Below are 13,914 nucleotides of genomic sequence, written 5' to 3' on the forward strand. Positions count from 1 at the left end.
TTGTTTAAGCTGAGTGACCTATTAGATTTGAACCAACAACTTTGGTCTTGGTGCCTAACAATTCATCAATGAATTAGTAATCGATAGATAATTTGCCAAATTGCTTTTTGTGTGTACTACATCTATGAGTCATATATCTTTATGAACCAAGTCACCAATTAAATGCTGTTCTTGATCTCGATCTGTGCTAGTATTAGATGAGATAAGAATCTCTTACACCAATACTAAGCCATCGCTATATGTAGTAGTTGTGTATTGCTGCTAACCTTCAAGTAACTACAAGTATTGAGTTGAATTTCATTTAGTTGCTATAGAATAATTATAACTATTACTGGAGAGGTTTCAATGGGAATTGTACTAATTTCAATTTCATTCAGTGAATAAGGTTTATGATTGGTTTGAGCCTGTAGAGATGTACTGGTGCCACAAAGCTAGAGGTGTTTAGAGTTGAGGATATTATATTGTAAAGATATAGATGAGGATTGATTGGATGGAGTTAGATCTCACTGCACTAAATTTTCGCTCTTTTTGATACTCTTCTATTTCTCCGGATATACTTATTCATCTGCAGTACCTTTATACTGTGATTTTGAGCTTCATAGATGTGGTTTTCTTCAGAAATCATGATGTGTGGACTCTTGTGACACATGAAGTTTGAAGTCTTTTTTGTCATGCTGGGTACGTTGGACTTGACCATATTGAAGAGAATTTAAATAAGAAAAGAGAGTTAAAATTTTATATGATATTGTGTACTAGATATGGCCTTTTTGGTCTTGGATTCACGTTTGATTAATCTTCAATTGTTTATTCTTAATGTGCACTTCATGATGAGGCAATCTAGCTGTGAAGATTTTCCTTTTTTTCCTCTTCAACTTGAAATGTAACTGTTGAAGTTTCTTATATTTGAGTTTTTACATTAAAACCCACTCTTACGACCTCGACCTTTCGTTGATTTAGCTGCCTTTTTACGGGGAAGAATATGGTTAAATTTCTTGACATGGGATGGCTAACTTTCTTGATACTGCTAATGAACCTGTAGGCCTAATTGGATTTTACTGCTGTTTTTAATTGATTTACATAATACATGCCACCCTCTCAAGTCAGTCAAGTGCTAGAAGAATTTATTCATCGTTTGATTGGAAATAAGTAAATATAATTTGCGATATTTTAATAATTTTAAAAACTAACTTCAAAAACTCTTTAACATAGTGTGATATAATCAAATAATGATTTTAATATGTATTGTTAAAACTGAAATTACAAAATAAATGAAACTCATGCTAATTCATACATACATACATACTGTTTCGCGTGGGTTAGTCGCTAACAATTAAAAAGGGATCAGACGATTGTGTAAGGGACAAACCTCTTGAGACAAAGTCCCAAAAATGGGTGTTTTTATTGGCGACGACTTCACAATTGGAAAATAAAAACAGAATGCCTCCAAGGGGCGCAAGCACACGAGTTACTGAAAAGAAGTGTTTAAATCTAAACTAAGAAATTTAAAGTTACATATTCTCTGTTCGAGAGTGTTTGATTCGGGTTTCTTTGCTCTGTCTTTTCCTTCTTGTATACTCCCTGGATGATCTCTTCATGATCAACCGCTTAAAAACTGCTTAATCGCTCTATAACTGCCCACTTTCTTCGTAGTGGCCAACTTGTCATGGAACAGCATTCTCTAACTGCTGCCATTACTTTTTGTCGTTCAACCGTTTTCAATTGAATTCCTTGAATCGTGGAACATGATAGGGCTACTTAATAACTGCTTCATTAACCGCACATTTGGGTAACCATAACATCTTATGTTTGCTAAAATCTTGGGCGACTCGAAGGTTTGGGCGAGAACAGGGTCACAGCTCTGGGCGACTGCATGGCAATCCATTCTCTCAAATCTTGGGCAACTTGTAACCTTGGGTGATGGTATTACCGCGTTCATGAGCTTTCCTATTTGGGTCTTTACCCTGCATTGCCTTGATTGGGCCGTTCTTTGGGCTATCTAATTTGGGGATCCTCCAATTGGGCTTCATTCCTTGGGCCATTCGATTTGGGCTGAACTTTTTGTGTGTCTACAATTACTTCCCAATATGACAGAATTAATACCAATTATTAATTTTTGCCATATTCACTTTGTGTTTCCCAACAACATTCGAAATTCCCAAAAATTTCAATCATTGTTTTCTTCCATAGCCTGAAAAGGTGCGACGTTTGCAAACCCTTATAACCCCCCAAATACACGTCATTTCATTGCACCACTAAATCTCGCCTCATTTTTTCGCGCTTCTCTTTCGCAATATTACTGTTCATCTTCTTGCTTCTCTGCTACGTTTCTTACGCAAACTTTCGACAAACTCTATTTCGTTCCTAATGGCTGCTTCACAATCCCAGTCTGGTGACTCCTTCAGTTTCGAAGACTTCCAGAAACTCCTCACTCGGCCATATATAACTCCGAACTTCCTTGCACCAGCCAATGTCGAACTCAAAGAGTTCTATCTAAGTCCTTCATTTAATAACGTCGAGGCCATCGAACAAGTGGCGGTCGGTCCGCTATTCCCTTGTACTCAAGGTCCTTCGTTTCTAAACTCTTTGCCGCTGAGGCCATCTGGGCCAATCATTTGCCACTTCATTATATATCTTATTAACGTATTGAAGTTCTACTTGGTCGAATTCTTCTAACAATTCTTGGGCGATTTCATATTGACTCATGATGGAATCACTTTGACATTTAAAATCACCAATCAATTGGTGAATTACCAATTGAGAATCGCCTCTAATAATTATATTCTTTACCCCCATATCTATCATTAGTTCTAGGCCCACGATTAAGGCTTCATATTCGGCATGATTGTTGGTGCACATTCTATCCAAAGTGAATGCGAACTTGTAGCAAATCCCTAAAGGATTTATCAATGCTACTCCTACTCCTACTCCTACTCCTACTCCTACTCCTACTCCTGCACCTTTAGAGGTTTTTGACCCATCGAAATACAAAAACCAAGGTTTTAGTTCGAACGAATTGATTTCTAATTCAATTTCTTCAGGCATGTCAAGGTATGGATGATCGGCTAGAAAATTAGTCAAAGCTTGATTTTTGACTGCCTTTTGGGGTATATATTGTATTTCGAATTCTGATAAAGCTAACGTCCAAAGGCCTACCCTTTGGTCTAAAATAGGGCGAGAGAACATATACTTAACCAAATTTACTCTAGAAATCAAATAAACGGTTACGGGCCGTAAATAAGCTCTTAATTTTGTACATGTGAAATACAATGCAAGACATAATTTTTCGATAGCAGAGTAATTACATTCACATTTTGTTAACCGTCTACTCAAGTAGTAAATCACCCTCTCTTCACCAAATTGGTCTTCTTGCGCGACCATTCCAGCTATTGATTCTTTTTCAGCCGATACATACACTTTCATTGGTCGTCCTTGGATTAGTGACACCAACACTGGTGGATTTGATAAATATATCTTCAGGCTTTCGAAAGCCCTTTGATGTTCTTTTTTTCAGACGAATTCGTCCTGATTTTTCAGTTTTAAAAGCGGCAAAAAGACTTTAGTTCGCCCTGCACAGTTAGAAGTGAAGCGTCTTAAAAAGTTTACTTGGCCTAAAAACCTTTGCAATTCTTTTTTGTTGTTAGGTGGTTTGGCCCCTAGAATGGCCTTCGCTTTATTTTTATCAAGTTCAATCCCTCTTTTGTGTACCAAGAAATCAAGAAAGGTCCCTGCATTAATACCAAATGCACATTTCAAGGGATTCAACTTTAACTTATATTACTTTATTCGCTCAAATGAACATCTTAACTGTTCAAAATGGTCCTCTTCTTTAATGGATTTGACCACTATATCATCTACATACACTTCAACAAACTTGCCTATCATATCATAAAAAAATTAAATTCATTGCCCTTTGATAAATTGCTCCTACATTTTTCAGGCCGAAAGGCATGACTACCCATTTAAAACATCCTAGAGATCAGGGCATCTAAAGGTAGTTTTGTATATGTCTTCCTCAGCTATATAAATTTGATTGTATCCTGAATACCCATCCATGAAAGAATACATGACGTGTCCGACAGTTGAGTCTACTAAAGAATCTACCGTGGGCATTGGATACTCATCTTTGGGTGTGGCTATGTTTAAATTCCTAAAGTCTATGCACACCATTAGTTTACTATTCCTTTTTAGTATTGGCACGATATTGGACAACCATTCGACATACCTGGCTGTTCTAATAAAGCCTACTTTTAATAATCGCTTTATCTCTTTCTTAATCTCAGGGAGTATATTAGGAGTCAAACGTCTGGGAGGTTACCTATGAGATTTAAAATTAGGTTTAGTTGGTAATCTATGTTCCACCAAGTCTCTATCTAAACCGGGCATTTGTTCATATTCCCAAACAAAACAATCTTTATACTCCTTTAACAAAGCGATTAATTTATCACTAACCTCTTGGTCGAGCATCTGGCTGATGAATGTTGGACGATCTTCTCCTTCATTGTCAATATTTACTTTAATCAGAGGGTCTTGTGCTTGAGCGTATCCAGGCTTGATGATCCGCATTACTTCATCGTCCAGCTCCCTTGTAAGCACTTTTTCTTCTAAACAATCCACGTTGTTGACTTCTCGGCCAATACTTTGTTCTAATTCGAATACTGCTAATTTGTCTTTCAACGCTTTCAGGGCTGCCTCTTCTTTCATCTTGTCCTTGCATTCTTTATTGAAAGCCATTAATTTGGCTTTGAAGGCCTGAATATCGACCATTTGCTTTTGTTGTTTAGAACTCATTCAAGACTCCTTGATTATTCTTTTGCCAATTACTGGCTCTTCTAGGGCCACTATATTTGGCCTCATCTGACTGAACATTTCAGTGAGTGCATCCACTGAAAATGGCTCTTCACTCTGCGCGACAATCTGAGTTTCTTCCCCATCTTGGACTACCCTGACAGGTCCATAGTTTCCTTCGTACATGAACATTTCCACTGAGTTTGCTTCTACGACAAAAGGTCTATGATCGGCCTTCACCACCTCTACTTCGCCCTTGTTATTCCAAAAAACCAAGTATTGATGGAGTGATGAGGGTATACAGCGACTTCCGTGTATCCAATCTCTTCATAGTAACACATTGTAGCTAGTAGGACCATCTATTACAAAGAAGACTGTGGTCCTAGTAGTTGTATCTATAGTTATGTCCAATGGCATAACTCCTTTAGTTGCAGTTGCTCCTCCATTGAAACTTGTAAGGATGACTTCTGTTGGAATCATATCCCCTTCTGTCTTTGCAAATTTCCTCATCATCCTAGATGGAATGGTGTTTATAACTGCTCCATTATCGACAAGCACTTTTGCCACAGGTATGCCGTTAACTAAAGCTTTAACGTACAACGGTCTCAAGTGTTTAGTCAATTTCATGGCTGGCCGCTTAAAAATAACCTTTTCGGCAGCCTCTATTTCTACTTCCTGCTTGTCCTCCGTCGAGTTATCCTTTTGTGATAAGTCAACGTGCAGCATATCGCACTGAGCCTCTATCTCCTGAATTTCCTTTTACTATTTTCTAATGCTTCATCTTCCGTTACCCAACCTGTGGGAGGGGGCATTATTCTTGGAGGTGATCCATACTTTTTAGATCGAGGCACTCTCTTCTACCTTTTGAACGTCCCGTACAGCACGTAAAAATCGAAAGAACACCCAGATGGTTCTCCCAATAAGTCTACTTCACGAATTCCTTCTCGATGTAGTTGTTTCAACAAAGTATTATACGATACTCCTCTTCTTCTTCTTTTTGCTTCGAGGTTGATTTCCTCTTCAATGTCTGTCATACCATCATTTTCCTCACCATTGTAGGCCTTTCCAGAAGTCTGGCCTTCTTCATATTTCAGCATGCATGCTTCTCCTTCGTTATCCTCTCTTTCTTCTGCTTCTCTCTCTTTATTCTTGAACTCATTGGCTAGTAAATAGTTATTAACCACGACAGGAGGTAACGTACTGAACTGAATAGTAAGGGGCTGATCTGGATCTTCTCCATCCCTTCTGTCTCGCTCAAACTTTGATCTCTCAGAAAAAGTCTCTGGCAACTCTTTCATTGATTCATCTGTACCAGTCTCCTCACTGTCTTTGAGAATATTTTGATTGGCCACCTCGAGTAGTTTAGGTGCCTTAGGACGTGGCATTCCCTGTTGTTGCCTCATCATTTGTCCATAATTTCGTTGGAAACACCTTTATTGGGTTCTAATCATCTCGTTGAAGGGTATCACCTTTCCTGCATTATACTAGAACGAATGTCATACATTTGGTTGGCGAGGTTGCGGCCTAAATGTTCTCCCATTATTTACTGACCTGAACTGCCTTTCAAAAGGCGGTCCCTTATAGAACGATGTACCTCGCCCTCTACCAAGTTGAGCGTTTGGGAAGAAAGTAGGGCGATGGGGATGCTGCCATATCCCTGGTCCCTCCATATTCCCACTCACTTCTCTTTTACATCTTGCACATAAGAAGTCTTCATCCTTTTTTGGCTCATTCCCTTTAATACGCTCAAAGACACTGGGATGTGGTCCAGGGTCTTCTTCTTCATCATCTATAACCAACTTGAATTTTGACAACTTGTTTTTGAAACCAGACGTCACCATATTCACTCCAAGTGGCTGTGGAAAAGGATTTTCATCTACTGTCATCTTCTTCTTATCATCGAACGTGATTCGTCCTAATTCAATGGCATCCTATAACACATGGCGAAAAACCAAGCAATTGTTAGTCAAATATGACCGTGCATTATGCCACTTACAATACTTTTTACCCTTAATTTGTTCAAGACTTGGCAATTTATATTTATCGCTCAGCTTTATCTGCTTATCCTTATATAATTTATCAAATATAAGGTCAGCTTTGGTTACATCGAACGAGGACGTTCTAACTTTTATGTTTTCATCTTTCATAAGTTCATCCTTGCCCGATGGTCTAGGCTTAGCCATTATAGGACAAGTATACGTGTCTCCTTTGACTAATTCGGCCAAACACATTTCGATCTGATCGCTCATTATTGATGGTATGAACATCAAAATTTGGATCTCTGTAATAAGTCCCCTTGCTAAAATTTTTTATTTGCTCTTCTTCTCTTATCAATCGTTCATACCTAATCACGTTCGCGCTCAATTGGAAAATGTCAGGAAATTCCTTGTCTTGGAATTTCTTTTTCAAATCAAAACTCAAACAACCTTGAGCGATTTTGACAAATTCTTTTTCGGGTAAAGGTACAAAACATTTACTTTTTGCTGTCTTGAAGCTTTGGAGGAAACCTTCTGTCCATTCGTTTGGCATTTGACGTAAATTCGCCAAATCGGCCAACGTAACTTCAGACTCGGTCTTATAAAACTGAGCGTGGAATAATTGTTCCAATTGTTGCCATGTTTGAACAGAGTTCGCTGGCAAATTGATGAACCAGAAGAAAACTACTCTTGTTAATGAACTAGGGAAAAGCCTCATTTTATGATAATCAGTTACGTCACCACTTTACAGTATGAATCGCCCTATGTGTTCTAGAGTAGACACCTCCCCTAAACCGGTAAACAATGAGAATTCTGGCACTTTATATCCTCTAGGCCATGAATATGCTTGGTCTACCCAATCAGGATATGACTTTGTGTAAGTCGGCCTAATGACAGGACATACCCCAAAAGCCATCTGGTCCTGTACGATTTCCATAATCTGATTCCTCAACATGACGTTGGGGTCATATGAAATCCCTACAGGTTGATTGACCGGTTGATTTGTTTGAGGCCTGATATTTGGTCCTTGATTAGAAATAAAGTTACAATGATTTGGGTCATTGTTACCATTAGCCTGAACATTTATTCCCTCATTAACATGTGATTCTGCCCGTTATTTAGGACATTATCTCTTATATTGGGATTACCCCCAAGTTAAGCGTACCACTACCATTATTCTGAGTTGGCATTACACCACCCCCTTGATTTGAAGTAGAGGGACCGAAATGTGGTTCTACCCCTTGACTTGTATTTAGGACTGGGAGATTATGTCCCACAATTGTCCTAATTTGAAAGTGGTTTGCAAGAGACATAAATGGTTGACAAATTTGGCCTACTAACTTATTCATTATTTCGTTCAAAGTATTCAATTGTTTGGCCATGTTGTCATAATGCGCATTCCCATTATGGGTAAATCTTTCCATATTATGAATATTTCGAAGATTTACCTGTTCAACGACATCTTGTGTGAGTTCTCCAAGTAGTGCACGCATAGTTCGAGAACTCAAATCTGCTATTGATTCGTAACGACTGTTACTACTCTGATTCTGTCTATCTGTTCGTGGAGAGCTATGCTGCTCCTCATATCGCTCGATCACAAATTGGATTCCTCCCTGACTTGCTGCTTCCTTATCGGATCTCTGAGGCATATTATTTCACCTTTTGTATCTTCAACACCAAACACCACTGTCCCACTGGGCGTGCCAAATTGTTTCGCGCGGGTTAGTTGCTAACAATTAAAAAGGGATCAGACAATTGTGTAAGGGACAAACATCTTGAGACAAAGTCCCAAAAATAGGTGTTTTTATTGGCGATGACTTTACAATTAGAAAATAAAAACAGAATGCCTCCAAGGGGCGCAAGCACACGAGTTATTGAAAAAAAGTGTTTAAATCTAAACTAAAAAATTTAAAGTTACATATTCTCTGTTTGAGAGTGTTTGATTCGGGTTTCTTTGCTCTATGTCTTTTCTTCCTTTTATACTCTTTGGATGATCTTTTCGTGATCAACTGCTTAAAAACTATTTAATCGCTCTATAACTGCCCACTTTCTTCGTAGTGGCCAACTTGTCATGGAATTACCTTCTCTAACTGCTGCCATTACTTTTGTCGTTCAACCGTCTTCAATTGAATTCCTTGAATCGTGGAACGTGATAGGACTACTTAATAACTGCTTCATTAACTGCACCTTTGGATAATCATAACATCTTATGTTTGCTAAAATTCTGGGCGACTCGAAGGTTTGGGCGAACAGGGTCACAGCTCTGGACGACTGCATGGCAATCCATTCACTCAAATCTTGGGTGACTTGTAACCTAGAGCGATGATATTACCGCGTTCATGGACTTCCCTATTTGGGCCTTTTTCCTGCATTGCCTTGATTGGGCCGTTCTTTGGGCTATCTGATTTGGGGGATCCTCCAATTCGACTTCATTCCTTGAGTTATTCGATTTGGGCTGAACTTTTTGTGTGTCAACACATACATACATACATACATACGTACATACGTACATACATACATACATAGATACATACATACATACATATGTATGTATGTATGTAGAATTTATATACATAATACATGCCACCCTCTCAAGTGCTAGAAGAATTTATTCATCATTTGTTTGATTGGAAAGAAGTAAAAGTAATCTGCAAGTTACAGTCTAAAAGGATAGAGCATGACGACAGCGTTATTTGAAGATAATTCACCATAAAGTGGGGTTATGAATATCTATTTCCTTTAATGAAATTCACGTACCATAAAATTCACCATAAAGTGGTGTTACGAATATCTATTTCCTTTAATGAAATTCACGTACCATAAAATTTAGATGAAATTTTTTCGTGACCTTAGTAAAACAGCGTGAGTCGATTTCAAATGATTTTTAAACATTCAAAACATAAACCAAAGTATTGATTGATTCACGGGGATCAAGATTTTCTATTTTATAGAGACAATTTCAGTGTAAATTAAAGAATTGACAATTTTTGCTTAAATCCATATTGTTGAATGACGTCTAATTCACAATAGGTGGTCCGCCTAATAAAAAAATCGTGCACCCTCCATTGTGAGGAAAGTATGCACGGAAGTGTATACACACAGCAAAACTCATAATTCAGCGTGTGGAATCAAGGAAGGTCCCACTCTAGTATGGGCATGTATATATCTTAGAAAAAGTGAAAAAGGCGGTGTCCGACTAATTTGACTTGATTGAAACTGCTGCTACTACGTATTCTTTAAAGTAGATAATTTCACCATAATGTAAAAAGGGGTTATGGATATCTCTTTTTTCTAATGAAAAATTCACATGCCTCGGAATTGGTCAATCCTTCAAAAATAGGTAACATAAAGATAATTCATATTCCAAAATCTGTGTCGAATAATCTACTCAAGAATAGTATAATTCTAGATTTTCGGCTACAACATTAATTAGTAATAAATAAATATTGCCTTAATTTCCATACTACTAGAATTCAATGAGCTGTTACACTGTTGAACCGTGCTAGAATAATTCTACATTGTTAGCCCCTCACTATCTGACACGTGTGTATACCCCACACCGAAACTTCTCGTTCTTTCTTCCCTATCTGTTTTCTTTTCTCCCGATTTTCTCTCTTTATTCTCCTCTCTCTATCCTATATTCTCTCTCTTTCGAGTTTTGCACCCAAAAAATAATTTTCATCGGAACATTCAACATGTGACAAGGAATCGAAATTTCACCTTGTCGATTAGATCGCATCAGAATTTTTGATTTAGGTGTTGTTTTGTTAGTTGATTAATCTAAACCTATGTTTTTAATACGATTTGATTAATTTTTTGTTTAGTTGTTGAATTTCATATGATTTTGATTAATTTAGGGAGGAGGAGCTATGGCTCCACCACCGGTGGATCGAAACGGAGGGGGATCGGCGGCCGGCGATATTACGAGATGTGTTCCGACGCCGTTTTTGACCAAAACCTACCAGCTGGTGAATGATAACACCATTGATGATATCATCTCCTGGAATGAAGAGGGATCTGCTTTTATCGTATCGAATCCTACGGAGTTTGCTAGAGATTTGCTTCCAAAGTATTTCAAACACAACAATTTCTCAAGCTTTGTTCGTCAACTCAACACTTACGTAAGCTTAATCGCCTCGAAGTTTTCAATAAAAGTCCATTCATAATTTGTATTGAAAAAATATATTTTTATTGATTGATCGTCTTTTTGGTAGGGATTTCGAAAGGTTGTACCTGATCGATGGGAATTCTCAAACGAATGTTTTCGGAGGGGCGAGAGAAAGCTTCTGTGTGATATTCAACGTCGGAAAATAGCGACCCCGTCATCAACCAGTGTGGCGCCACCTTCACCCTCGGTAACGGTGGCGGAGGCGGCGGCACAGCCGGTACCGTCTACGCCTCAGCCTCTAGTGGCATCCCTGACAGATTCAGGTGAAGAACAAGTCCTTTCATCGTCAAACTCCATCCAAGTTGTTTACGAAACGACCAGCAGCACGGCGGACCTGATTAGAGAAAATGAAAGGCTAAGGAAGGAGAACATGCAGCTAAACAAAGAGCTTGGCAAGATGAAGAGTCTGTGCAACAACGTTTGTGTTCTGATGTCGAATTACGCTACGAATTGCAATAGCCAGGAAAATGACGACCCTAGTAACAGCGATCAACTTATGGAGCGGCTGGATCTACAACCAATGAAAAGATTTTGCGAACAGTTGCAAGGAGTTGCCAACGCCTCCACCGCTAACGGCGACGGAGGGAACAGTATTAGATTAGAAGCAGAGGAAATGAACGCGAGATTATTCGGGGTGCCGATTTGTGTGAAGCGCGGGAGGAAAAGCGAAGGTTGTTCGGCGGAGCATGAGATAGAATTACAGCTGCAGCAACCAGGGATGGGCGTGAAATCTGAGCCGTTGGATAGACAGAATAGCGTAGGTGATCAGGAGATCTTGTGGTTGAAACGGTTTGATTCGCGAAATAAAAATGCGCGTAATTGATAAAGATCAGATAGACGGTGGATGATTCATTAGTAAACATTAACTAGACTAGACAGGTGCAGATGGGTCGGTACGAGGTGAGTCACGTGCTAAATGGGTCACGTGCGTCGACAATCTTTATGATAGGGCCTTTCTCAGGAAACTTCTTGAACTTTTTCAGTATTTTATAGATTTTCATTTAAAAAAAAGACCTTTATCCGGAGCTGTGTAGCGTGCTCATTTCTACCTTAATTAATAGGTATTTTATTGTAACGTGTGTATTATAGAATTAATTTGAACAATAGCCTTTTGTAAGTGCTGGTAGATACACGTCAATTTCAGGGAGCACCGAAGTGATACGTGTATTTGGACCTTTGTTTTTTTTTCTTATTCCATTATTATAATCTACTAGACAAATCGTTCGATCTATATAGAAGAATGACAATTGTTTTTATTGTTATGTAAAGCTTCGTAATTTGTATTTGTTAAAATGATGAGAAAGATCTTTTTTCATAAAAAGATATTTAATTTCATACAATTGAGAAATGACAAAATTTTGACCGCTATTGGTTGAGGAGTTAAGTTGCGATTAATGTGTTTTCTAATTCATAAAGTAGCTAGACCTGTCACTCATTAGGCATTTTTTTTTTTTGATATTCAGGTATCCCAACTTATATCAGACTAAATTCTAGACTTCCAAGACCCTTGCCCCTAGAACTTTAGAGGGGTAAATCGCAAGTTATGCCTCAACTGGATCACAGGTTCCTCCCATTGCCTGTACACTTCTGCGCACAAGAGACCCTCCTTCACAGTGATTGCTCCATACCAAATATTTGGCCGCAAGTTCTCATCAAGAATTGAACTCTCCACGCTGCCGCTGGAAGCAAGACAATGTTGATTTCCATGTAGAATGGGGTGAAGTACTGAGCCATTTTCATTGGATATGGGTAGAGATCTAAATATTCAGTCAAAATTTAATGGTGTTTCAACTAAAATATAAGGGTAATAAGCATTCGTTTGAATAGGTGTATCTTCGGAGATAAAGTTAAACTTTTATTGTCATGTGGTTCAAAATTTCTCTAATCGTTTGCTAATCACAGGTTATGTTATTTGGATAATTATGTTGGTCTATGTTGATTTTGAGCTTTGTAATTATTATTAGTTTACTTCTAAATAGAATTGTGAATGACATTGAAAAAAGTGGATGAAATACAATTTGTCATTTTCTATCTCAATTTACCTTTGATAAAGGATAATATCTGGAAAAAGGTTCATGGGTGGCGTCGAGGACTACTTTCGGGTCAAAAATATTTATATCAAATTTTTAATAGATTTAAATAAAAGTTAGTGAATGTGTAATCGAGAAGTTACTGTGCTAATGAAGTATGTGATTAAAATTAAATAGATTAAAATTCATTTTTGAATCAAAGTTTAATAGATTTTGATAAAAGTTAATGAATGTGTAATCGAGAAGCTACTATTCTCACGATATATGTGTCTAAAATTAAATAGATTAAAATTATAATTATAATCCTTGCCAAACAGGAGCTAAGTCTGTTTTGCAGTCTATTTGGACCTATTTCATGAGTCTTTTTTGTTCATACGCAGTGATTTACGCTCTTTCATTAGCATATTATGGTGGGGAGGAGATATAAAATGGGAAATTTTTATATTTTTTAATTGTCACTTTAATTTACATGAAAAACTATGATTTTCATATTTTTTCACAATATTTTTTTGAATAATCTCTCTATTTTTTTTTCTTTTTTTCTTTTTTGTAGTTTTATTTACTGGACTTCGATCATTTTCTTGTTTTCTTGACAAATTTTGAGCTTATTATTTTCTTAAAATATTCCTGCCTTTCCAGCTATTGTAACGACTTTGACCATCCATTATAGGCCCTGAAACCAAAAATTCTGCCTCCACCACTGCTCTCTAATAACGATAGCATCAAGCTCATGTATTTGTTGTTTATATTGTTTATTTATAATATCAAGGATAAACAAGTCTTTTTGCTCAACCCTAAAGAAATTTTTAACCGTCATCAGAAGTACTAATCAAAATAATAAGGTTGAGATTAAAATACGAAAAATAAAGTTTAAAAAACATAAAAATTAAAGATATTCAATATAATTATAGTATGGTGTAATTAACAAAAACCGTAATGCAAATATGTTTATTCA

At 37.5% G+C, this 13,914-nt stretch overlaps 1 protein-coding gene across 1 annotated transcript; it reads left to right on the forward strand.

Annotated features, from left to right (window-relative positions):
- Positions 1 to 10,359: 10,359 nt before the first annotated feature.
- LOC111405590 (heat stress transcription factor B-2a-like) lies at positions 10,360 to 12,160 on the forward strand. Its single transcript, XM_023034540.1, has 3 exons — positions 10,360 to 10,517; positions 10,619 to 10,882; positions 10,976 to 12,160. The coding sequence occupies exons 2-3, from the start codon at positions 10,631 to 10,633 to the stop codon at positions 11,750 to 11,752; spliced, it is 1,029 nt and encodes a 342-aa protein (XP_022890308.1). The 5' UTR covers positions 10,360 to 10,517; positions 10,619 to 10,630; the 3' UTR covers positions 11,753 to 12,160.
- The last annotated feature ends 1,754 nt before the right edge of the window (positions 12,161 to 13,914 follow it).

Source organism: Olea europaea, chromosome 12, assembly GCF_002742605.1.
Source record: "Olea europaea var. sylvestris chromosome 12, O_europaea_v1, whole genome shotgun sequence".
NCBI lineage: Eukaryota > Viridiplantae > Streptophyta > Magnoliopsida > Lamiales > Oleaceae > Olea > Olea europaea.